General features: G+C 56.9%; 1 protein-coding gene across 2 annotated transcripts in view; it reads right to left on the reverse strand.

Annotated features, from left to right (window-relative positions):
* The window catches only part of CD247 (CD247 molecule), a 69,414-nt gene extending 44,820 nt beyond the window's left edge, over window positions 1-24,594 (reverse strand). The window contains exon 1 of one of the 2 annotated variants that reach the window (XM_036344377.1): window positions 24,350-24,594. In XM_036344377.1, coding sequence (XP_036200270.1) covers window positions 24,350-24,407 — 58 coding nt within the window. In that variant the 5' untranslated portion in view covers window positions 24,408-24,594. The remainder of the gene's footprint in view (window positions 1-24,349) is intronic. The other variant, XM_036344378.1, reaches the window with a different exon arrangement.
* Window positions 24,595-25,497: the final 903 nt, after the last annotated feature.

Genomic DNA, 25,497 nt, shown 5'->3' on the forward strand with positions numbered 1-25,497 from the left:
GGCTTTGGGACCTGGGGCATTCGCAGGAGAAGCCTCATCGCCCTGTCTCCTTACGGGGCTCTGTTCCTTTCCTTTCTACTCACAGGTTTGGTGGGGACTCCACGGGCCTCTGGCCCCCGGGAGAGAAGCGAAGGGCCGTTGTCCCCTCCCAGCTGTGTTTGCCCAGAAAGCGGTGCCTCGGAGACGCGGGCACCACACCCGAGGGGCACAGGACAGGCGCTCAGCCTCCCTCCCTGGAGCCGTAAAACGTGCCTGACCGGCCCGAGGAAGGGGCTGGGAGGGGGGTCTCTAAGGCCGGAGCCCAGGGGCTGAGGGCCCGGCTTTGCTGGACCGAGGCCCAGGCAGCCCCCCTGGGCTCCCCTTTCTCAGGAAGGTCTCCCTGAAAAGAAGGACTGAGATGCATTTTCCTCTTCACAAGGGGCTTTGAAATGCACGGAACAGCACTGAAGGCCCCTGCCCTGCCTCGGACCTGACAGGCCCAGCGAGAAGGTGGCCCCTCCGCCCCGTTCAGCTGCCAAATGCCCTGGTCTCCACCCCTTTCCCGCCTTCTGGCCCAAGGAAGGAGCGTGGCTTTCTCATCTTTGAGTCCCCAGCACAGGACAAACGGTAGAGAGCAGTCCCTGTCCCTTAAGCAAATACTAGTGCATACCCAGGACCTGGGCGGGAGGGGCGGCCTCGGGCCAGCGGCCGCTTCTTCCAAACAATTGTTCCCGGGTGCCCTCCAAGCTCCCCCATCTTCCCCTTTCACTTATATTCCCTTCTCCCATTCTTTCTCTGGTCCCCTCTCCTCTCTCTTGCTCCTGACATCTCTGAAGGAGCTTAGACAAGCAGTTATATTTTTACGATGTGTGAAAATCATTCATTAAATCAAATTTGCACATTTAAAATTATATGTTTTATTCTACATTTATGAATTCTGAAATCCTAGTTTTGTCATTTCTTCCCTTTAAAAAACGTAAATGACGCCATGAAAATGGCTGTTATTTAAAACACACAGAGAGGGGAAGAGAGAGAGAGAGAGAGAGAGAGAGAGAGAGAGAGAGAGAGAGAGGAGAAGCATTGGTGAGGATGTGCGACGCTGGACCCCGCGCACCGTGGGGATGTGAAACGGGCAGCCGCCCAGGAAACACTGCGCAGCTCCTCACCCACGGCAGTCACCATCCGGCCCAGCACTGCTGCTCCCGGGAACGGACCCACAGAGCCGCAAGCAGGGGCTCGGGGACATGTGTCCTCCCGGTCACAGCGCACGTTCACAACAGCCAGAACGTGTCCCCACAGGTGACGGTGCGCCCGCCGTGACAGACACCGCGATGGGTGTGCTTCTGCTTAGGGAGGAGGCAGCGGACACTGCTGCCGTGCGGGCGAAGTGCGAGGACAGGGTGCTGAGTGCAGTAAGCTCCTGCAAAGAGGCCGACTGTCTGCTCCACCCCGAGGTCCCCAGAGGAGTCAAGTTCACAGGCAGAAACACCGTGGGTCAGACACACCATGGGTGCCGGGGGCGGGGGCGGCGGGGAGCTCGTGTTTAAGGGTTCAGGGTCAGGTTGGCAAGATGAAGAACCTGGAGACAGATGGTGGTGGTGTAACTCAGGCACGTGGAGGTGCTTGTACCACTAACGCTCCCTTAAGAACGGTTAGGACGGGTCCATCTTATGTGTATTTCACCACAGTAAACACTGGGGGCATGTAGAAGTGCACACTTTAGAAGTGTCTTGTCTACGGGCGCACAGTCTGCATTTGTGGGGCAGGACGCGGGCTGCGCGGCGAGGGGCTGGGAGAGGGTCGGCCACGGAAAGCCTCACCTCTGAGCGGGGAAGGAGGAGCTGGCCTCCATTTTGTATCCCATTATTCTTCAGTGGCCTTTGCCTGTTTCTGTGAGTCCCACGTTGTTTCACTGGTTCGGAGACAAAGGCAGGCAGCAGCTTGTGAAATTTAGAAGCTGATGTGCACAAAGAAAGAAGCAAAACAAAACAAGGAAGCAAGAGGCGGGTGGGCGGCCGTGCAGCCTCCATCAGGAGGAGGGAACTTTCCTCCTCAGCTTTGAACCATAAACACCTCCCGGGCCAGGGAGCCCCAGGGGGCGGGCACCCCGCTCCCCAAACCTCCCCCCTGAACTGACAGTGCGTCCCCAGTGGGAGGTGGGAAACCACTCAGATCTGACTCTGAGGGACCCCTCCAGGCCGAGCTGGGGGCCTCGTCCAGGGACACCCAGATTGGCGCCAGCCTGGAGGAGCCGCCCCGCCAGCCCCCCCCACCCCCACCCACCCTGGTCTATAAGCTTCGTTCCCAGGCACCTGGGTCTGTGGGGCAGAGAGGGAGGCCAGGGGGAGGAGTGGGTATTTGTTGGAGTCCATACAAGCCATTCCACTTCTGGGCAGGTGAGAAGGGTTCCACTGCCACCCTCAAACCCTTCCCGCCTCGCCCCCCACTTCTTCATTTGTCTCCCCTTTTCTTTCCCGCTCCGCTTTCCTTCTCTCTCGCTCTCCCCTCTGCGCCTCGTGGAGGAAGATCAGCACGTGAGAAACAGCCGCCGGCCCGCTTCTCAGGGCCACCCGGGGGAGGGCGACCTTGGGTTATCTTTGGAGCCTCACAACAGCGTCATGAGCTACGTGTCATTGCACCCATTTTACAGATGGAGATGCCGAGGCTGAGAGAGGTCAAATCACTTGTCCAAGGGCCCACAGCCAGACGACGGCAGAGCAGGATTTGAACCTTGAGCCCAGACCCGAGACTGCGGTGGTGTGCTTTTTGCAGGTTATCCTCCTCTCCCTCCTCCTCCACAGCTCCTTCCATCCCCTCCTTCCCTAAGGCAGGGCTCTGAGGACCATGTGTCACAGGGAACAGGCGCAAAGTTGACTGACCGCGAGGAAGAAGGCTGAGGACTCTGGCTCCGGCCACAACACGAATGCGGGGGGTTCCCGGCGTGTCTGAGTTCCAGCGTGAGAAGGAGCCTGGCTGATCATTTCCGTCCAAACCTCACGTCTCATCGAGAAGAAAACAGGACCAGAGACCTCAAGAGCTGTGCTTGATCGGGGGCTGGTTCGTCCTCCGAGAGTGTTGTGGGGAGTGGCCAGGTGTTTGGAATATCCTGGAGGCCGACCTTGAGTGGCCGGAGGATTTAGTTCCATAGTATAGCGCTGCCCTTCACGCAGTGAGCAGGACCCTGGGAGCACTCGCCCATCTAGGACTTGGAGGTGAGCGCCTCACCCTCGGGGCTGCAGTGAGGGTCGGACGAGGGACTGCGTGGGGCAGGGGTGCCCAGTGGAAACCACTGTTTACGGGCAGTGGTCTGGGGGCCTCGTCCTGTTTTTCTGTGCGCGTGGCTTTACCCCGCCCGTGTCACTGGCTGTTTTGAGGGTCAGATAAGATCAGGAGTGAATCCTGTGTTCCTTGGATAGAAGCAACACCTGCCTTCAGAGAAACGGTTACTAAACAATGAGTGCTGAGTGTCAAGGTCTCGTCAAAAACCCAGTTTGAGGGGCAAGGCCGTGACCACATGCTCATGGCTCCCAGAGCGAGAAGGAACGGCGGTTCGATGCCTGTTCCCGGGCCTTGTGCTACAGCAGAGAGCTCAGCGTCCAGAGGCTCGAACGGCTTCCCCAGGGGCTGGGAGTCAGTTCCTCCCGCTTGGGTCCCTGCGTCCTCAGAGCAGCGTGTGGACCTGCCCTCAGGACAGACCCGAGGAGAGGACCGGACCGTGGCCACCTGGCGGACTCCAGCCGCCTCCTCTGCCGCGGAGACTGCTCTGCGCGGATCTGTCCAGTCCCGAGTAAGCGTTTCCCACCAGCACGGCGGCCAGGGCTGGGGGCTTGGCCTGAGACAACCCTGGTTTCTGTCCAGCTCGGCTACTTACTAGCCGGGCGGGTCTTGGAGCCTCAGTTTCCTCATCTGTAAATGGGGCGTCGTGGTGGTGACCTCACATACGGGTCTTTGAGAGGAATAAGGGCAGTCATGGGCGGGGTTGGAGGATGGAGGTGGCAGAGTTGTCACACTGGCATATAGTAGATACTCAGTGAATATTTGTTGAAGAAATAAATTAATGAACAGCAGTGGAGGCCGGTTTGGTTTGGTTTGTTGTTGCTTTTGAACGTGGCGAGAATTGTGAACTAAAGCAGAAAGCAGGTAGTGAGTTGTTCGTCACAGAAGTGTTCCCAGCGGCCTGGGTTCCCTCCCATCCAAGACGCTGGTGAGTGAGAGCTGCCAGGATGCCCTTGACGCCACCTCCAGCTCTGCTCCCCCCTCCGGGGCTTGGCCTGCGTGTGCTGTGGCGGGACCACCGGGGCCCTGTGCACCCCCTTCCCCCATCCATCCACCCTCCCCAGTCAGTGCGTGGGCCCGTCTGGCTACAGGTCTGCTCAGAAGCAATCGTTTGCCCCCAAGTCCCACGGCGAGGAGGTCTTACGCCTGGGCCCTCCCCTGCAAGCTCCATGCGTGGGGACGCGACTCTTCTGCAGAGCAGGGCAGGGGAGGAAGCAGCTCAGAGGCTGGGCTAAGAGAGACGTTAGCAAGGCCCGTGGGCAAGCAGGCCGTCCCGTGGGGCCGGGAGGTGGACAAGGGGTGGGAGGAGGAAGCAGGACAAGCAGAGACACCACAGGTGGGACCAGAGTCTAAACGAGGCTGTGCCACAGGAGGCTGGCATCTGGGGGACTGTTTCGAAGCGGCTCTGTGCACCTCCTGAGAGGAGAACAGTGTCCACTGTCCTGTCACCATCATAAACCTCTGGGAGGAAGGCTGAGCGCCCTGCTCGGCCTTGACCACTGTGGCTACTGACCGACGGTCCTCAGCTCTGTCCTCAGACAGCAGACAGGGCCCCGTCCCGAGGAGCTGGGCCTGGGTTTAGGAAGCGCCTCAGGGAGGAGGATGTGCCAAGCTTGGGCCACGCAGGCACCAGAGTTCGGACCGAGGAGCAGGGCAGGGCAGGGAGGGGAGACCCAGCCATTCTCCTGGTGGACATACGCCCAGAGATGCCCACAGCAGCCCTACACACGCATGACATGTCAACGCGTGAAGCCATCCAAGTGCCCGACGGCAGGCAGCGGGGACTGACCCATGGCGCTCCACAGCACGAAGACCGGCGCAGGGAAGTGTTCCACCCGGGGCAGGTGGCCACGCTGCACCCCGAGTGGGAACGCAGCCTGAACTACAGCGCACACTCAAGCCCAGGGGAGAGGCGCCAACACAGCGCTGCGTCTCGGTGGCAACATTTTTAAAAGTAATGTTTGTCTTCTCTCTGCAACGTTTTATATTCCGAGTTTTCCAAAAGATGTGTGCTTTGACCTTGTAATCATTAAACTGTGAAAAATAGGGTCCTTTTAAGTGTGTGTGTGTGTGTGTGTGTGTGTGTGTGTGTGTGTTTTCTGTGGAAACGCAGAAAACAAACCCGCCCACTGCGGAACAGATGCTGCGGGCTGGCCGGCTGCAGGCCATCCTTGCTTACTTCCCACTTGCTTTAGTGTTCGCCGGCAGGGGAGCCGTTCTTGGTGGTAAATTATGAATTTTAGGGGCAGCATTAGATAAACAAAGACCCCTGGGTTGTGAAGGTTGCCGGCATTTGATTGGGAAGCAGCCCGGGTCTCTGAATGCCTGTTACCCCAGGACTCGGAGCTAAAATAAGACAGATGAGGGCACTGGCTGGCCCAGCAGAGAGCCCGGGCTGAGGGTCAGTCCTGGGGTGCAGATTGGACTCACCAGCGCCCCACCGAGCCCACCCACAGCCTGAATGACACCGACAGCATCTCTGGCTCAGCCCCGAGCTCAGGGCTCTGCCACCTCCTTCTCAGAACCAGTGAAATAAAGGCACTAGGTCTTTGCCAAGCACAGACCTGTGATGCCGGGAACACCTCCGGCATCATCCTGGCCCAATAGTCGGCTGAGGGTCTGGCCCTTTCTTCTTGGTGCCGGTATAGACCCTGCTACAGGCAGTGATGGGTGCCCATACAGATGGGCAATGGTGACAATACAGGTGGGCAATGGGTGCCAATTCAGACAGGCGATGGGTGCCAGTATAGACAGGCAATGGGTGCCAGTATAGACAGGTGATGGGTGCCAGTATAGACAGGTGATGGGTGCCCAGAACTTAGCCTTGGTTGTCCTGGGCTCTGGCAGCTCTCTGCCACCCCTCCTGTCCTTCAGCCACCCCCAGCCCTCGCCCAGGTAGGGTTTCCGTGCCACTCAGCTCAAGCGCTGCCTTTCCATCTCGGGCTGGCTCATGTTTCCTCACTCTGTGGCTCAGTGACGTGGGTTGTTTTTCACTCCCCAGATGAGATCCGCTGCTAAAAGCAACAGCGCTTTGGCTTTTTCCTACACAAATCTGTGTCTTTCCAACCTTCTGTTCTGGAAGGCTCAGCCCCTCGAGAGTCAGAGGAACGGGGACACGGGGGCGAGGTCAGGTGGAGAGGCCTCGAGGGAGCTGGAGATGCGCATGTCCTTCAGGGGCCATCAGAAGTCCCTGGAGACCAGCCGCAGGGGGACTGGCTACGCCATTCCCCGTACTAGTAGCTACAGAACACGTTACTCAGTGCCATGTGTTCAGCCCCATCGGCTCTTCGTGCACATGATCATTCATTCTCCAGCTCTTTGAGGCAGGCAGGGCTACCTTCATTTTATAAAGGAGAGGGGAGTTTCAGGGCAGTCTCGTCACCCGCCCAAGGTGGCATAGCTGGGTAGTGATAAAGCCAGGATTTCACTTTAGGGCTGGTCGCCCATAAGTCTACACTCTTTCGGTCTCCTGCTGAGACTGACCTGCCTCAATGCCACCATCTAGACAGGAATGCAGATGGAAGACAGAAGGAGCCACATAGCATGACCATGGACACTCGGTGTCGGTGGCTGCCTCTGTGGTTCAGGGCTGTTCCCCTGGGCGAGAGCCATTCCAAACGCCAGGCTCACAGGGCAGCCCTGAGGCCGTCATTTCAAATGATGTTGGGGAGTGTGGTTAGCCATGGGTCAACTGTGTGCTGGTCAACTCAATGACCACTGTGACCTTGGACTGGATGGTCCAGCATGGCCTCATCCATTACTCAGTGACGGGCCAACAAAACTCCTGACTTCAATCCCCGGCTCTCAACCAGGGCTGCATTTCTCCCCGGGGATGTTGGGTGGCCACAACTTAGAGATGCTCTGAGCACCTAATGGGTGGAGGTCAAGGGAGCTGAGAAACTTCCTATGAAGCACAGGACAGCTCCAAGCAAAGGACCACCCAACCCCATGTCACAGTGCAGAGGCCAAAGCACCCTGCTGCCAGCACTCAGCCGAAAGGGAGACTCACCAGATCCCCGAAGGCAGCCATTATTCCTGGGAAGCTGCCACTGGGGTGGGGCCGGACAAGAGTTGACTGTGACCCCAGCTGCCCACATCCTGCCGGGCTTGCCCTGGGCGTTGGGTTTTCCAGTTTGCCTTATTTGAGAGTGGCCCATGGAGTTTAGCCTTTTCTTTGGGTTAAAATCAGGAATGGAAACTTTAACCTCGAAGTGGAAACCAAACAGAAAATGAAAAAGTATGTGTAATAATGGAAGCCCGTGTGCAAATTTTAATTGAGTTGTTCTTTTCTGTAAGGCTACCCCCGCCACCCCCGCTGCACGGCACCCCTCCAGGCCATGGGAAGGCATGCAGCTGCCCACTTGAGACAGTAGGACAAGTGCTTGGATTGGGATCCAGACGCCAGGAATAAGCTCCCAGCTCTGCCTTATCTGCCTGGAGAGGAGCACTGACCTTGAGCTTCACCTTCTCCCCAGTGACAGGGGCTGTGCCTGCACATCCCCAGGGGCTGTGATTCTCAAGAAGTGACTGACATAAAAACGCTTGGCAAGACTACAGAGTGGGGTCTAACCGCTCCCTGACGGTGGTCACATGCACACAGGGCTTCTCCCCGTGGAGCCCGGGGTCCCGTCTTAGACGGCCCCACATGCCCTCGGCCTCTACGCTGTCTCCCAGCTGCACGGGAGAATACTCCGTCTCGGGAAGTGGAATGTGGATCCACCTGACGTCACTTGTGGCCCAAAGGGCGTGACTGCGTCCGGGACAGTGCCTCCCGTTATGACGATTAAGCAGACGATGTTGGTGACACAGCTTTCCTTTAACAGGGGGTTAGGTCGCGACGCCACCCAAGCTTTCTTGCCACGGAGCCCAACTCATGGCTCTTTAGTGCTCATCTGGTTTTGTCTTTCTTTAACTAACAGGATGCTGGATTTTTACTTTCAAATTAACCCAATTTCAAGGGTGATAAAAAAAAAAAAAAAAAAAGCTTAAAAAAGAAAAGGCCCTGTCTCAGGCCACCTGAGTTCTGTGTGCCTGCGGGGCCTGTCCACCTCCGTGTGCCGTTAGCTCACTTCTCTCTGCTGGTCTGGAAGCCCTGGCAGCCACTCTGACACGCGGTTTCTCATAACCACCCCCTCTTGCCTGTAAAGCCTTGTTATGGCAGCAGCTACTGAGAGGACACATGAGCCATGTGTTGATGTGCTGTGAGTCCCTGAGAATAGAAACTTCTATGACTAAACTCTCCACGAACAGAGCAGAGCAGAGAGCAATCACGATGCTCCTGTGCTCGGCAGCCGGCTCACCCTGGGTTTTCCATTTCCCCGTCGTGAAGGGTGATACCCTGGAAGGTGCTCCCCGCAAGCCCGTCGTGTTTGTTTCAGGCTCAGCACCCGTGCTCTCTGCCCCTGGGGCCAAGCGCCGCCTGAGGAGGGCACGTCGGTGTCCCCAGGGCTGTGGCGGGAACAGGCAGAGGTGGGCAGGCCCGTGCATGGGAGCCAGGCATGAAGGACCCAAGCGTCTGACCCTACTGCTCTTACCCAGGGTTGGCGAAGGGTGGCCGGGGCCCCCATCTGGGCAGCCTGCTTTGTCAGTAAAGTTTTACTGGAACTTCGCATGCTCACTGGTTTAGTATTTCATAGCATTTTTTGAGCTGAGTCTGCAGAGATGGGGAGCTGCCAATGAGATCTTGTGGCCGGTAAAGACCAAGCAGTTTACGATCGGGTCCTTCGGAGAAAAGGTCAGCTGACAGCTGTCACCCCTGGAGTCGGGGGAGGAGCCCAGCAGTGAGTCCCAAGGCGCAGAGAGAGCGCCTGAAACAGGGGCGGCGTCCTTGCCTCGAGCCTTCCCATAGGAAAGCGGATGTGACCACCTGGGCAGCGAGTTAATAGTACAAGAGATGGGCCCAGCCAGCGTGGCTCAGTGGTTGAGCACTCACCTATGAACCAGGAGGTCACAGTTCAATTCCTGGTCAGGGCACATGCCCTGGTTATGCTCTCGATCCCCAGTGGGGGGGCGTGCAGAAGGCAGCTGATTAATGATTCTCTTTCATCATTGGTGTTAGTATCTCTCCCACTCCCTTCCTCTCTGAAATCAATAAAACATATTTAAATAATAATAATACAGGAGGTGGTGGTGAGGGGAGTCAGGGTTCAGTGGCTCACACAGGGATCCCAGGAGTCATGCGGACCAGGCACTGACCGCGAGACCCCAGTCCATCCCTCCTTTCCCGAAGCCGGTCCATCCTTGCTGTTTCAAGGGACCTGGCATATATGGCATACTGTTCTTAATTTTTTTGCTCACCTTCTTGGCACTATGTGTTTTAACCCAGACAGGGATTTTCCCCTGAAGTTAGGGAGGGAATAAAACCCCTTAACTAAGTGCCAGGTGGGTAATTAATCACTTTACGAACAATCATGCTTAAGCTACATAATCTTTACTCCCTGGAATGGAGATAAGAAACGCCCTAACCTTTGGAATAGAGATTGATAGGATTGGAATCAACTGGTATAAATACAGATGTAACAAGACAACAGGACACAGAACCTAGACACAGAACCTACACAGAACCTAGAGACAGAAGAACTTCGCTGGAGAGAACATGGCAAAAGATCCTGGACAGAAACTGGCCACAGAACCTAGACAATGAACCCAGAGAGAGAACCTGGTTGAAGAACCTAGAGACAGAACCTGGCTACAGAACCTGGATAGAACATGGCAAGAGAACCTGACTAGAACCTGGTGACTGAACCTGGCTGGAGAACCTGGACAGAACCTGGCTGGAGAACCTAGCGAGGGAACATGGCTACAGAACCTGGTTGGAGAACCTGGAGAACCTGGCTGGAGAACCTAGCAAGAGAACATGGACACAGAACCTGGCTGGAGATCCTAACCAGAACTTCGCTGGAGATCCTGACCAGAACCTGGCTAGAGATCCTGGCTAGGCTGCTGATCAACTGAACGCTGTCTCCGTGTCGTTCCTTCTTCGCCGACTCTGTCCACACCTTTGGGGACCCCTGGACCTGCTGGGGTTGGACCCCAGCACCTTCTCGTGCATCTCAGGTGGCGGTGGTCACCCAGGAGACAGATGAGGAGCCCAGAGAGCTCCGTCTGCCCAGGGGCAGTATCTGAGCCCAGGGCACGGGATTCCAGAGCCTGCGCTCTCACCGTCAGCTGAGAGAGTCAGGTGGTGACCGGCTCAGGGCTCACTGAGGGGGGCGTTGCAGGTTGGGGTGGCCGCCCAGGCAGCGAAGCAGAGGTGGGCTGAGCAATGCCAAGGTTGAGGGAGAGCCTGGGAAACAATCCTCCCGGTGCATCCTGAGCCTCTGGCCCTGGGAGGGGTCAGGCCTTGCTGGGACTAGCTGCTCCCAGAGCTGCTCAGAGCACCCCCAGGCACCATGCACCAGTGGGGCCAGCAGGAGAGCCGGCTGCGGGTGCAGTGATCCTGGGGTCCTGGGGGGCCTGAGGCAGGTCTGTGTGAGGCCGGCTATCTGACCTGCCACCCACCACAGAGACCCCATCCGGCCTCTCTCCCTGCGGCCGTCTGACTGGTGGGCTCAGCACAGCGAGGCCCCGGGAAGGACCGCCATCAGGGACTCTGGGTCAAACCCAGGCAGCACCAGGGACTAGTGACATGTCCCAAGGCAAATCTCCTACTGCTCCGAGCTTAGGTTTTTCCACCCAAAAATGGAGTCCTGATGCCGACCTCACTGGGTTGGCATAAGACTGAACGAGCTGAGATGGGACCGGGTGTGGAAATACCGGGTGGTCTTCTCCCAAAAAGAACTATTTTCTAGCAGCAGGACAAACGCAGTGTCCCCTGTGGTCAACACAACCTCCCTCTCCCACTGCACGAACTCACCTGCGTGAGCAAAGGGATCCTGGGAATTATATCCTTTTCAGGGATAGCCTCTTAATACAGCTTCCCATCCCTTCCCTGCCTCCTGGTTCGTTCTATCTATCATCTATCTATCTATCTATCTATCTATCTATCTATCTATCTATCTCTGTCTACCTATCTCTAACACACACACACACACACACACACACACATACACACACACACACACACACTTGCACCAGCAAAGAACATGAAGGTCACCCCCAGTCCCGGCTTGTACACCTGTTTTGTAAACAAGCAGGTCCCACTGGAATTAAACTTATTCTGAACGCAAATGCACTCACACGGTCTTTCTCTGCAAGACCAGGCTGGACCCGCAGGGTCTCAGAGGCTCACTGGCTGCAGAAAACTCCGGGGAGAGGCCAGTGCCTCGTGCTCAGAGCATTCAGCCCAGAGCCGGCCTGGGGGCACCCTCCGCACAGCTGGGCCCCCGGCAGCTGTGACCTGGAAACACGACCTTGTTCTTCGTCACCAGCCCAGGAGACGGCAGAAGGAGGAGGGGCCAGCAGCTGCCACTTCCCTCCCCCATGGGGCCCCTCTGCCCCGCAGAGCTGCTGCCCTGCCTTCCGCAGGTCTCCTGGGCCGGTAGGAGCAGGGGTGGGGGGTGTGGAGCCGGCAGGGGAACAGTTTAAACCCAGAACCAGCCCTGCTGTGCGCATCAGCGCTCAGATTCATTTCGAGATCGCAGAATGTGCTGGCGGCGTTTTTCTAAAGGGCAACCCTGGTGTTCCCGAGCTGGGAGGCCCCTCCCTCTCATATACTTATTCCATCTTCCACAGCAGGAGGGGACAGGGCACCCAGGCCCGGCACCAGGGCAGGGAGGGGACAGGGCACCCAGGCTGGGCACCAGGGCAGAGAGGGGACAGGGCACCCAGGCTGGGCACCAGGGCAGGGAGGGGACAGGGCACCCAGGCTGGGCACCAGGGCAGGGAGGGGACAGGGCACCCAGGCTGGGCACCAGGGCAGGGAGGGGACAGGGCACCCAGGCCCGGCACCAGGGCAGGGAGGGGACAGGGCACTCAGGCCGGGCACCAGGGCAGGGAGGGGACAGGGCACTCAGGCCCAGCACCAGGGCAGGGAGGGGACAGGGCACCCAGGCACGGCACCAGGGCAGGGAGGGCACAGGGCACCCAGGCCAGGCACCAGGGCAGGGAGGGGACAGGGCACCCAGGCTGGGCACCAGAGCAGGGAGGAGACAGGGCACCCAGGCCCAGCACCAGGGCAGGGAGGGGACAGGGCACCCAGGCCCGGCACCAGGGCAGGGAGGGGACAGGGTGCCCAGCCCGGGCGCTGTGTCAGCTTGGCTCTGGGTAACAATGCCCTCTTGGCTGGCAGTGTCCTCCTTCTATGAGGCCGAGTGCATTTATTTATGTTGACACATGTCTTCCCTTTTGTCTCCGAGCCATGTTCTGGGGACTGCACTGTGCAAAACAAACAGCCGCTGTAGAAGCCACTTGGCCAGATGGTGTCAGGAAAAGTGGAGGAGTGTGATCTCAGGTAATTAAAATGTTGACTCAGATCACGATTTCTGCGAGAAACCTTTCTAGGGCACAGGACGCCTGCACCTGGGCCTGTGCACCACGGGACCGGCTGTGAGCGTGAGGTCGGGCTCCTCCAGACGCGGACCCTGCAGCAAGAGGCAGTTACCCAGGAGCCGGCCTGGGAAGCACCGGGAGGTGTTAGGGGTGGCAGGGTGTCCCATAAAAATGGGGAGCCCTGAGCCCAGGACCTGCGAGGGTGCCTGCCCTGGAACAGGGTTTGCAGGTGATCCCTCAAGATGGGTCCTCAGGGTGGGCCCCCCCCAATATGCCCGTGTCCTGTGTGAGGGGCCAGTTTGGACACAGAGACAGATACACACGGGGGAGGCCGTGTGAGGATGAGGTGCAGATTGGCGTGATGCTTCTACCAGTCAAGGGGTGCCAGAAACTGCCCGCTGCCCCCAGCAGCCCCCAGCACTCCCAGCTACCCCCAGTATCCCCAGCTGCCCCCAGCACTCCCAGCTACCCCCAGTATCCCCAGCTACCCCCAGCACTCCCAGCTGCCCCCAGCAGCCCTCCAGCACTCCCAGCAGCCCCCAGCAGCCCCCAGCAGCCAGGGAGAGGCCTGGCGCACACTGTCCCGCAGAAGGAACAAACCTGCTGACTTCCAGCCTCCAGAGCTGTAAGGAATAAATGAGCTGCTTGCGCGCCCCCCGGGCAGTGGCACTTGGTCACAGCTGCCCCAGGAAACCAGTGACAGTGGGTGTGAGGGTTGCAGGGAAGGAGGGAATCAATCAAGGACCTCAGCAGCCACGTCCCCAGCACTGCCTTGTGCCGGCAAACCCCAGGAAACAGTGGGCCAGGGTCTGCAGCTCCACCCTGAGGGGCAGCTGCCGGGAGGCACAGAGCTGCTCCGGGCTCTGCCCCGGTGTCCACCCTGGCGTCCAGCCTGCAGGCGCCCAGGGCAGAGCCGGCCACGGGGATGGAGGGCCTGAGGCCTCGGCTGGAGAGAGCTAACCCGCCCCCCCTCTAGGCTGCAGGGAGATTTGGTTCTGAGTTTAACACATGGGCTATTTGAATAGGATACATATCATTGACCCCTCTGTTTTGGGGGACACTCCTGCCCATCGTGCCCCTAAAGCAGCGGTTCTCAACCTTCTGGCCCTTTAAATACAGCTCCTCATGTTGTGGTGACCCCCAACCATAAAATTATTTTCGTTGCTACTTCATAACTGTAATGTTGCTACTGTTATGAATCGTCATGTAAATATCTGATAAGCAGGATGGTCTTAGGAGACCCCTGTGAAAGGGTCGTTCGACTGCCAAAGGGGTCGCGACCCACAGGTTGAGAACTGCTGCCCTAAAGGAACCTCCAATCCCATGCCCGTCCTGATTGCGTGGGGACGTGAGGAGAACAGGAGCCCAGCTCAAAAGGCACACAGCCTAGAGGTCCCTCCCAGAGCAGCTGGCCGTCGCCGGGCCTGTGGCACGCGGCTGCCATGCTCTGCGCACAGAGCCTCGCCGCCCAGGGTCCCCACTTTGCATTAACTCCCACTCGTCCTCCCCTTTTCCCATGATGCACCGTCACCCTCCAGCCCGCCTTCTTAGGACCCCTCTCTTAGAGCTTCTCGGTTTGACCCACTCGGTATCGTTCTCCACTGAGCCTCTTTCTCAAACTCTATTCTGCAGGCCATTTAGTAGGTGTTTTCAGGGGGCGGGGGGAGCCACAAAACACAAATGCCTAGTGGGTAGACTCAGATTGCAATAGAGAGAAGGTTCTGACAGTCCTGCAGCGAAACAACAAACACCTCCCTGAGTCAGTGTTTCCAAAGTGTCCGTCCCTTCTTTCCGTGGTGCCACCATCCCGTCTCACAGAGCAGTGTGGGCCCCGGGCCTTTGTCAGCAACGGCAGAGAACAGGCCCTTTGGGAGCCGGCCTCTTTCCCTGGGAAGGGAGGTCCTGTGAGCGGCTGGCCCCGGGGGCCAGGGCAGGGCCAGGCCTGGAGGAGAAGAGGCTCCATGTTGGGTACCGAGGGCCATGGGTGGGAGGTGCCCTGGGCTCTCCGTCCAGAACCCCCTCCCCCGAGGGTGGGGAGTGAGATTCCAGGGATGGGTGGGGCTCCCAGGAGCCCCGGTTTCCCGAGGTGAGACATCCTGTTCCCTCCACCGGATCTGCCCTTTGCCGACCCCCTTCTGCACATGGCAAACAAACCTCAACCCCTTCCCCAAGTTTATGGCCAGTGCCAGGCTCTGACCCCGCCCAGCAGTGTGGTGCGTGCGTCCCGGCTCCGGGGTCAAAACCCAGCTCTGGTTCCTGCTGGCGGGTACCGCTGGGCCTCAGTCCCCACCTGCAAAGTGACACCCATCAAAGTGCCACAGGATGAGTTGGCCGAATACAGGGAAACCTCACTGCAGCTGAGTCACCTGCCCAGACCGGACACGTCGGCATCCCTCCACGTGTGGCTTCTCCGAGCTCGGCGCCTGGGCCTGGCCCCAGCACAGCGCCTGCCATTTCAGAGCTGGCTCAGAACATACAACGAGGGCACGGCCACGCTCCGAATTGCACTCCCATCTCTGCTAACGTTTCTGACAATGACATGTGTTGTCAAAACACACCCTCTTCACCAATGGAAAACCCCTTGATTTTCTCTCACTGGTTTTAGTCTCCTCTCCCCAACTAGGTTACAGGTGTCCTGTCATTGTTGGAAGCGAGTCCGGACCAGCGCGTCCCTGTCCTGTGGTCACCACGGTCCCAGACAATCTCACCAGACACGTCCGAGATGCTGCTGAGTTATCTGTCCCTCCCAGTCACAGACGAGATGCCAGGGGAGCCGGGACCCCAGGCAGAATTGCATCACAAAAGAAAACCCTTTTTAGCCCTCGGGGTGCCTCCTGCCCACCCTGGGGAGGTCCCTGCCAGTGAAGACCGACAGGACCCCCGGGGCATGTCTCTCTTCCAGACATTAACCCTCCTGTTCGTTCTATGAAAATTTTATAACTGGGAATTCACACTCAGGAAAATCGCTCAGTGAGGATGCTTGCGGAGCCTGGAAAGTGTTAACAGCCCCGCTTCCATCAGAAAATCCCCTAGACCAGTGGTTCTCAACCTTCCTAAGGCCGCGACCCTTTAATACAGTTCCTCATGTTGTGGGGACCCCCAACCATAAAATTATTTTCGTTGCTACTTCCTAACTGTGCAAACCAAACAAACAGTTGTAATTTTGCTACTGTTATGAATCATAATATAAATATCTGATATGCAGGATGTATTTTCATTGTTACAAATTGAACATAATTAAAGCATAGTGATTAATCACAAAAAACAATATGTAATTATATATGTGTTTTCCGATGGTCTTAGGCGACCCCTGTGAAAGGGTCGTTTGACCCCCAAAGGTGTCGCGACCCATAGGTTGAGAACCGCTGCCCTAGAGGCTCCATCTATTATTCTTGTCACTGGAGGTGAAATTCATGGGCAGCGTCCCAGCCCCACCCAACTTAATCAGGAGGTGACCATAGCCACCTGTGATGGCAAACGTTACATGACCTCTCACAGGGGCAAGAATGAGATGAACGCCAGCGGATTTTAGACGGCGCACAGAAATCGAGTCCATGCTAACTTTCTGTATTGCATTATTTTGAATTTGCATAACTGGACGGTTCATTCCCTGGGACTTGTACGCTCCCTCTGAGAGGCGTTTAAACCTCAGAGCAGGAAGGGCGGTGACGGGAGAGAGGCCATGACACAGGGTCAGCGTTGACGGAGAAAGACCTTGAGCTGAAGGACCTGCTCCTGGAGAGATCACACAGCTCTGAGCATCAGACGCCCCTCCCGTCCCCTCCCGTCCCCCTCCCGTCCCCCTCCCGTCCCCCTCCCGTCCCCCTCCCGTTCCCCTGCAGCGCTGCTCCTGATGAGGGCACTGCCCATGTGAGAGCTGCCCTGTGGAGCCGGTTCATGGCTGCCAGGCCCTCTCTGTGTCCTGGGTGCCCCCTCCCACCCCCGCCCAACGGGCATCCTTCTGCCCCATGGTCTCTCTCCACCAACTCAATCTAACCTCCCAACTGGCAATCATCTCAAAATCAGGGGAGGCTAGATTTCTTTTTTTTCTCTTTCTTCTTTTGCTTTTTTTTTTTTTTTTTAAAAAAACAACAAACCTGAAATCATTTCAGGCTTCAAAGCTGCTAGAAAACGTTCAGCCCCCGATTTAAAGACGCCTGAACAGCCAAATCCTCTCTCTCCTTCAGCCCAGAGGACCCTTTCTGTGCTCGTCAAAAGGGCTGGTGGGAATTTTCTGTCCTGAAACTAAACCAGGGGTCAGATCAGCTTCAGTCTGAGGCCCTGTGTTTACAGCCATAGCTAGAAACCAGCAGGTGTGTGTGTGTGTGTGTGTGTTTTCCAAACCAACCAAATCAAGACATTCCGTAAAATTCAAACACTGCGCTCCAAACCGGAACTGTGGATGGGATGGTCAACAACGCTTTCTGTGCGGGGGCGGGGGGAGCGGCGCGTTTCTAAAGGGGATGCGCAGGCCAGTCGGCTGAGACGGAGGGGTGAGGGGTGGTGGGCACAATTATTTGACTTCCCGAGCTGTTCTTTTGAAGCCTCTACACTTAATAGAAAGAGAAAGAATAATCCTCTTTGCCAGCCTTTTGTAGCTCCAGCTCTATTGTTCCCGCTGAAATCCAAAGAGACGGACAAGATTCATTTTGTCCAGACAGCATTTGTGTATTTTATATAGGTCCGGGCTTTGAAGCGTGGATGGTTACATGGGAGAAAAGGCAAAAAATGTACCTCTAATCTGAGGAAATAAATGAAAGGGGCCATCTCTGAAGCTCTCGAGCCTCACGCAGACCGTCCTGGGTGGTGTCTCTGACAGGCACTCCTTTGTGCCTAAGCTCAGCGTGGAAATCAGCACCGGCTCAGAAGTGATGAAAACCAGACCAGACCATAAAGAGGCCAGGCGCTCGGCCAATGGAGGCTTTTCCAGAAAACCCAGGAACATGGCCCACCAGGCCAGGGAGGCTGTCCTGGACGACGGGCTCTCGGTCACGTGCCATTCACGGCCTGGTCCACGGCTGGCGGCCAACCTCGGGGGAACCATGTGCTTGATGGGCACACACAGGGGCCTGGCTTACTCACCAGTAAGGCGAGTGGCTGACCAGATGCTGTGATTGATCAGATATTAAAGATAATTCCAGGTCCGGCAAGGCCAGCTCTCAATGGCCAGAGCTGGTCACCAGGAGCCACGCTGCTGGATTGCTATTGTGTTAGTCAAAGCCCTAAGATGGCCGCTGTCGGGGGACCTGGTGAGGGCCGGGGAGGCGGTAACATTTTGTGCTGAATCAGGCGTGTGGTGGGCCTCCGCCCTGAGAAGGGCTGGCCATAGGGAACTATTTGCAGTGGATTTTAGCCCTGAACTCTGAGAACAATAACTTTCCATCTCCTTTTGTCGCCTTAACTCTGGTATCAAGGTCAGCGGTGGGTCTGGGAGACCCCCGTGCATCAGGCTGGAGTGTGAGGGGGAGGCAGGTCTCCACAGGTGGGCGTGGGTACAGAGTTGGAGCCTGAGCAGAGGGATCTGGGAGGAAGGAAGACCCAAGTAGGGAAGGGCAAGGACGGGGCTCACCTGGGGTGTGGGGGAGCTCCGAGGGGCCAGGCCCCCCACCTGAGACGTCTGCGTCTATGGCCTCTCAGTCTCTCGGGACCCTGGAGACTTGAGTTTGGACAGAGGCTGTCTCGTCTCCTTTCTGCACAGAATCCCGGGATGTGCTGGGGACATCTCGGCCCCCTGTGCACCTGCCCCTCTGCCGGCTCTGAGCTGTAGCCGCGTTTGCCCTTCCGCCCGCCAGCTGCTGCCTCCTGTGACACAGCCACTCGCCGGTGCACACGAAGCAGGATGGATTGCAAGCTGAGGCCATCCTCCCCGGAGAAAGCTCCAAAACAGACATCGTTATTAAGAGCAAAATGGGAAATGTGGGTTTTACCAGATTTAGGGGAAATGTGAGATCAGAACTCTAATAAAATGCGGGAAAAAGCAACTCCGTATGAACCACCAAATGTTTCCTACTCCGCAGAAAATGTATAGTAAATGAGCCTATTCAGCATCAAAATAATCTCTTCCCTCCCAAACGGAGAGGAGGGTGGTACTAAGTGCTCACGGAGGGAGCGCCTCCAGGCGCCTGCTCAGAGCTCAGGCACCGGCGGGTGACACTGCAAGTCGGCACGGCCGGCTGGACCAGCAGCGAAGAAGACTCGAGAGCATGGACCCTGAACGGGGGCCCTGAGCCGCACTCTACCCTCAGGCACATCGAGAAGCCCCAAAGCCTCATTTCTTCCTTTATAAGAAGAGAACCCCTGACTTTTCTGCTATTGGCCATAGGACGGCGACGAGGATCGAGTCTACGAAGGTGTCGGTGGCACTTGGCAAACAGAAGGGCAACGGCACCAAGAGAGGGCCGGCTGGCCTGGGCAGGGACCCTGCCTGTCTTTGTTCAAATGCTTTCCATTTCTTTTTTCCTCCTTGAGCCTGAAAATTAGCTGCTGAGTAGCACCGAGCACAGCAGGCTAGGGAAGTGGACGGTGGGGGTGGGGGGGTCGGGGTGCAGTTTGGCTGCTTCAGACCACAGTTTGCTTTCTGTCCAAGTCCGATCTCCCCAACAGAGTCCCCGCGGCCTCAATAAACTGCAGCCGGTGCACAAGCGTAAGGAGGAAGCCAGAAAGGTGGAACCTTGTCCTTGTGTTTCTCCCACGGGGGCCCCCGCTGGAGAGTAGGAGCCATGGGGTGCGGTAGACGCCCAGGTAACGCACTGGGCACTGCACGGGGGAGTGAGGCTGAGGTTCCGTGTGCCGTGCACCTATGCCGTGGGGTGGGGGCTGGGGGCTAAATGTCCTTTAAAAGTTTGCAATTTCCAGACCATGTGCCATCCGTTTGGTAGCGGAAAGGGATGTCCACCCTCTCAGACGAGGAAGCTAAAGCTCAGAGGGAGGTTTCTGCCCACATTCACATTGCAATTTAGTGACCCAGGAAGAAAAAGGGAGCCGGTGGGGACCAGGGTTGCCACGGCATTGCGTGGGGAAAGCGACAGCCTTGCTATTTCGCAGGTTGGGAAACTGAGGCACACGTGGCAATGGCTGCTGGGCTTTGAGCACTGTGTGCAGGCACATCCAAGAACACCTGCAGCCCACAGCACTCCCCTGAGCTGCACGGAGGGGCCGCCTGACGGAGGAAGCCCGAGGCTCTGGCGGGGGGGGGGGGGGGTGTTGGATGGGGGGACTGCTCACGGCAGTGACGGGCTGGGGACAAACCAGGACTCAGACCCAGATCTTCTGGCTCCTTGGCCTCCTCTCTGCCCCCACCAGTCTCCTGCTCCAGAGGAGGCAGACACCCATGAAATGGGCTGAGAGACTTAGAAACAAACTCTTTCCTCAACCGGATTGTGGTGCACAGAAGTCTAAAGCGCACAGTGAAATGCCCTTTGAGTCCAGCCCCGTCGTCGTCGTCAGTCCTGGAGAAATTAGCCCCAGGAAACACTTCAAAAGAAATTGTCAAAGCTTCCTACCTAAGATTTTTCCGGCAGGGTCAGCTACGTATAGTAACAAAAATTAGAAACGGCCCAATGTCCAACAAGAAGGAAGTAGTGCAGAACCGCGAGGCTGAATTGTGGAAGTTTACAAAGCAGTGAGAAGCCACCGTGAAGGCTGCAGGGGGGGAGCCGTCATAGAAAGAAAAAAGCACATGAGACCGTTTTTACACCAGCAACTCCACAGAGACATGGGCACACTTGTTACAAACGATGGACTGGAACATGAAGAAGTGAAAGTGGAAAGTTATTGGGCTAGCTTGGCAAGATTATGGATCTTAAAACGTTTATAATTTCCGCTAATGAATCCTATGGTATTTTTGTTAAAATTCCTCAAGTTAAGACAGGGAAAAAAGACCATAGCTGCATGGAACGTTTATTTCGTGACACAGACCAAACGGAATGTGATGCTCGGCTAGCGCACTGCTGTTTTTCTTGCCATATTTTGAGGCAATTCAGCAATTGGATAAAATTGAATAATGTGATTTATACTATAATCCACAAGCTCCTATTTTCTGCTTGGATCCTCTCATTAGCTTGTTAGTTCATTAGTTAACAACCTCGACGGCGGTGGTCTCTGTACTTGCAGCTTTGCCCTCGTGTTAAAGCCAAGTCAGAAAAATGAACGTCTTTCTTCATTTATTTGTTTATTTTTGAGATATATTAGTTGAATCATATGAAATTATGATTTTTATAGGTCCAAAGTAAATAAATATCGGAAATTTCATCTGATCAAATGAGAACATTAAGGTAGGATTTTACCTTAAACCATCCTTACAACTATTGCGAATCATTCTATTTACTCAAAGTGCTGACTCCTCCACCAGTTCAATTTCTCTTTAAAAACCACAGACTTTGATATTACATTCTCTAGAGGTAAGATCCCAACAGCGCCACTCCAGTACCCCCCGAATAGACCATTAAGTTAATCTAATCACACAGAACCCCCAGATTTCCTTCCTCCCCCAACTTTAACCCACCCCACAGACATCTAGGCTCCGACTCTGCTCAGGCGCCGAGCTACGGGCTGGGACACATGGAGGAGGGGGGAGGTGTTGCTTCCCTCGGGAACACAACCTGGAGCTTAAGGCAGAAGAGATGGCCGTGGCCGTGGCCGTGGCCGTGGCCATGCAGGAACTTGGTGACCATTTTGTTTCAACTAACAAGTCAGATGGCCAGCTCGGTCCTTTCTTTACCAAACTGACTGACGGGTTGCTCAGACAGACTCTTCTGCCCCGTAGTGTTGGTAAGAACCAGCCGGGGCCCACGCTGAGAAGTGCATTATGAACTCTCCCTGCTATTCGTCCAGCCCAGCGCTGGCCCACAGTGCGCGTCTGGACAAGCTCCCGCAAGCCAGCTCCCGAGTGCCTGAGCCTTCCCGAGAAAAGGAGGCACAACGCCTGGGGACTCTTAAAAGTAAAAATGAACATCCAATAAAAATTAAATCTACTTTTTAAAGACAGAGATGAAAAGGATGTTAAAATAAATACACCACTCAACAGGCGCTTCCCAGGACTGCTTCTGGGGGGCAAAAGGGGGGTCGAGGCTGCAGAGGAGGTCTGCGGGCCAGCAAGCTTGAGAATTAGGCCAACGCAGGAAATGAAGCTGTTCACGGGGTGAGCAGAGCCAGGCGATGGAGGCTGAATAAACCACTGGCGAAAATGCTGTGGGTGAAAACTTGTCCGGACATCGCTTACAAGCACCCCTCAAGTCCAGCTCCAAGCAACTAAGGCAGAGATCTGCTCCACAAGATGCTGCACCTCAACACCGGGCCTTTACCCGCGCCCGCACCCGAACCCGCACCCGCACCCTCATGTGCACCGGCTACCGCTGTAAAGTGTGGGTCCCGCCCTGACCAACGGTGGCCAGGGGGCCTTGTCGCGCACACCCTCCCCTAACTACGCAGAGTGTGTCTTTTCTGGGCTTGTTTTCACTTTGGGGGAATATCCCTACAGAATAAGCATCTTAAGAAATTAAAGTGGGAAGTCATCCTGAGACCCGCTAAAGCTTTGCCCGGGTTCCGCGTTGGGCCTGGCTGGGCCGCACGCCCTGTGCTGGCGTGAGCGCGCTCAGAAACCCAAGGGAGATGGACAAATGACCGGGGCTGCTTCACAACACAGCCGAGAGCACACCAAATCCTGACCGTGGGCTTCCGTTTCCTGTTCCTGGTACCCAGAACAAGGAAACAGCAAGCGGCGATAATAGTGATAATTAGTACAGCTTCCACGTACTGGCTGTCTATTATGTCTCAGGCACACTAGTCACTTCTCATGTCACAGCTCTGCAATGAAGGTTCTACTCACTCTACAGGGGAGAAAATTGAGGCCCAGAGAGGCTAACTAACTTGCTTAAGGTTGCACAGCCACTGTGATTGGCCTGACCCTGCACCACATCCAGCTGCTTCCCTGCAAGCTGAGCCGACCAGGAGCCTGGGAGCCTATTTCCTGAGGCTTGTGCCATAGCCGCACGGCCTCACCAGACAGAGGACAGAGCCACACAGACCCTGCGTGCGCCCGGGCAGTCAGAGCCGAGGGCCCTGTGGGCCAACGTGCGCGCCTGGCATCAGGCAGGTGACCTCAGGCTCCGCCAGCCTCAGACCCCGGTGGTGGGGCGGCCGTGGGGACTTCACCAGGGAGACCTCATGGACAGACGGGTCATTTCTGCTTTGATCCAGATGATCTGGGTCCCGCGGAAATACAAATGGAAAGGTCCTGGTGAAAGTGGGTGTCTTAAGGGGGTCGGGGGAGGAACTTCACTGAGCAGAAAAGAGACCTGAGGTCGGTTTCCGCCAGGAGCCTGCCCTCGGCCGTCGCAGGGGCTGTGAAAGCCTGGAGTCTCCATCCCTCCTGCAGGGGCCTCGGGCTCCATGATGCACTTTGTCAGGAGCCCCCTCTGTGCGGAGCTGAAGTCCCCGTCCCCCGTCCCCCGTCGAGTGCGCAGAGAGAAGGTGGGAAGGTGCCTGGGCCCCCGCTCGGCGGGTGTGGAGGGGCCGTGACCCCATCTTGTCTGCCGGGTGGGGCTTTGTTTTCTGCTCGTGGCGCCACCAGCACCCCAGCTGTTCTTGTCCCTTCTACACCCCCTTTGCCCCGACCTCCCCATGGCCTGAGAGGACAGCCCAGCGGTGACGAACCCCCCAGCAGCGCTGGGTTCCGGGCTGCTGGCACCAGGGCCCGCAGTCCACGGCCGTTCCGGGTGCCCTGGGGTGCCCTCCCCCGCAGCTCCACGTGACTCATGCCCACCCAGGCCTTTCTGAGAAGGGCTGCGATCTCCCAGAAAACCCGCCATGCTCAGCCCTTGAAACCCCGGGTAGGGCCGGAAGTGCCAGGGCCTCCCTGCCTCCACCCTGTGCCGCCCAGGCTGCAGCGAGGAGGGGCGTTTGGGGCAACCTTCCCTGTCCCCTCGGTGTAAACACAGCTGGTCCCGTTCCTGGTAGGAATGCATAGAGCCCGGGGACACGGGGACACGGGGACACGGGGACATGGGGAGGTGGAGGGCCTAGAAAGGCCTTGTTGCATGAATGGGGGGGGGGGGGCAAGGGTGTTTGTCACTCGTGGTGGCTGAGCATGTCACCTCCTCCCTGTCCCCACGGCCTGCAGCGGCCAGGCCTTCCGGGCGCAGATGCAGAGCGGCCTGCGCGGGGTGAGCCCTGAGCCTCGGGTGGGTGTGTCACGGGGCACACGGGCCGCAGGGTGCAGAGCTGAGCCCCACGGAAGGCCAGTCCCTCCTCCGTGGGCCCCAGTTAGTCCCCGGTCCATCGAGGTGTCTCACGTGAGCCAGCCCACAGCGTCCCTGCCTCTGGCGACGGACATGCTCTCTGTCTGGCTAAGGAAACAGGACAGGGACAGGGACCGAACCAGCAAGGGGTCAACGAAGACGCAGGAACTAGAACCATGTCACAGCGCGAAACCTGGCCTGGCCGGTGCTTCCCGATCCCAACAGCTTCTGCTCGACGCTGGGCCTGCGCCCGGGCTCCCTGCTTCCTTCCGCCGGTCCATCTCCATCCCCCCCCCCCCACACACACCCTCCGCTCCACTGCCCATTGCTTTCGGAAGCACAGGGTTTAGAGGAGACGCCGGGTCCTTGCCAGCCCCGGTGGTCCCCCACACACAGTCACAAAGACTTTCTCGATTTGTTGGCCTTACCTGTCACTGGGAACTGGGCCTGCAGAACGGCCGCGATGACAAGCGCCTCCCACTTCATGCTGTCCGTCCGTCAGTCCGGGATGAGCTGGGACGCAGGGGCCTGGCAGCCGTGCGGGACGAGTGACAAAGGGAGTGTGTGCTGGCGGCTGGGGCGGCCTCCTCAGGAAGTGGAGGACTAGGCCCCTGAGAGGCAGGCACCTGCCAGCAGCAAGGCTCACACCCCCTCGGGTCACAGGCAGGAAGCTCTGGAGGTTTGAGGGTTTGGGGTGTGTGTGTGCCTGCCTGCCTGAGTTTTGCTCTTTCTCTCACTTAACCATTGTTTCATTTTCCTTCCCCTGCCCCCTAACTTTGGCCTCATTTTTATCTAATTCCTACCTTAATTGGTGACATCGGTCGGATGCATGTAGGAACACGCCATTTCCCTAGACTTGATGTTATGGTGGTGGGTGAGACGAGGGCTGTGCTGCAGTCAGGCTGAATGGAGAGACAGACTACTTGTGCGTTCACAGCGTCCCTGCTACCTGCTTGCTGTTGAGTAAGTCACTCAACATCTCTGGGCTTCGGTGCCCTTATCTATAAAGGAAACTGATGGAGTTGGTCTGAGCTGGCAGTTCTGAACTTGGCCTGAATTTGGAGCCTTCATAGATGATGGTGGGAGTGTAAAATGCACAGCCATCTGGGAGAACAGTTTGGCGGGTTCTTAAAAAGTTAAACATACATTCTCCGTGTGATCCAGCCACCCCCTCCTCAGTATCTACCCAAGACAAAAAGAAATATATGCCCATAGGAAGACTTTACATAAAGAGTCACAGCAGCCGTAGCCGGTTTGGCTCAGTGGATAGAGTGTCGGCCTGTGGACTGAAGGGTCCTGGGCTCGATTCTGGTCAAGGGCACATGACCGGGTGCAGGTTTGATCCCCAGTAGGGTGCGTGCAGGAGGCAGCTGATCAATGATTTTCTCTCATCATTGATGTTTCTATCTCTCTCTCCCTCTCCCTCCCTCTCTGAAATCAATCTATATATATAAAAGCCTAAGCAACCGTTTGACTGGTAGCAATGATGAGTACTGACCACAAGGGGGCAGATGCTCAACACACAGGCATGGAAACATGGAACAGACTGATGAATCTCAGAGGGAAGGGGGAAGGG

The sequence above is a fragment of the Myotis myotis genome, unplaced genomic scaffold, assembly GCF_014108235.1.
Source record: "Myotis myotis isolate mMyoMyo1 unplaced genomic scaffold, mMyoMyo1.p scaffold_m19_p_18, whole genome shotgun sequence".
NCBI lineage: Eukaryota > Metazoa > Chordata > Mammalia > Chiroptera > Vespertilionidae > Myotis > Myotis myotis.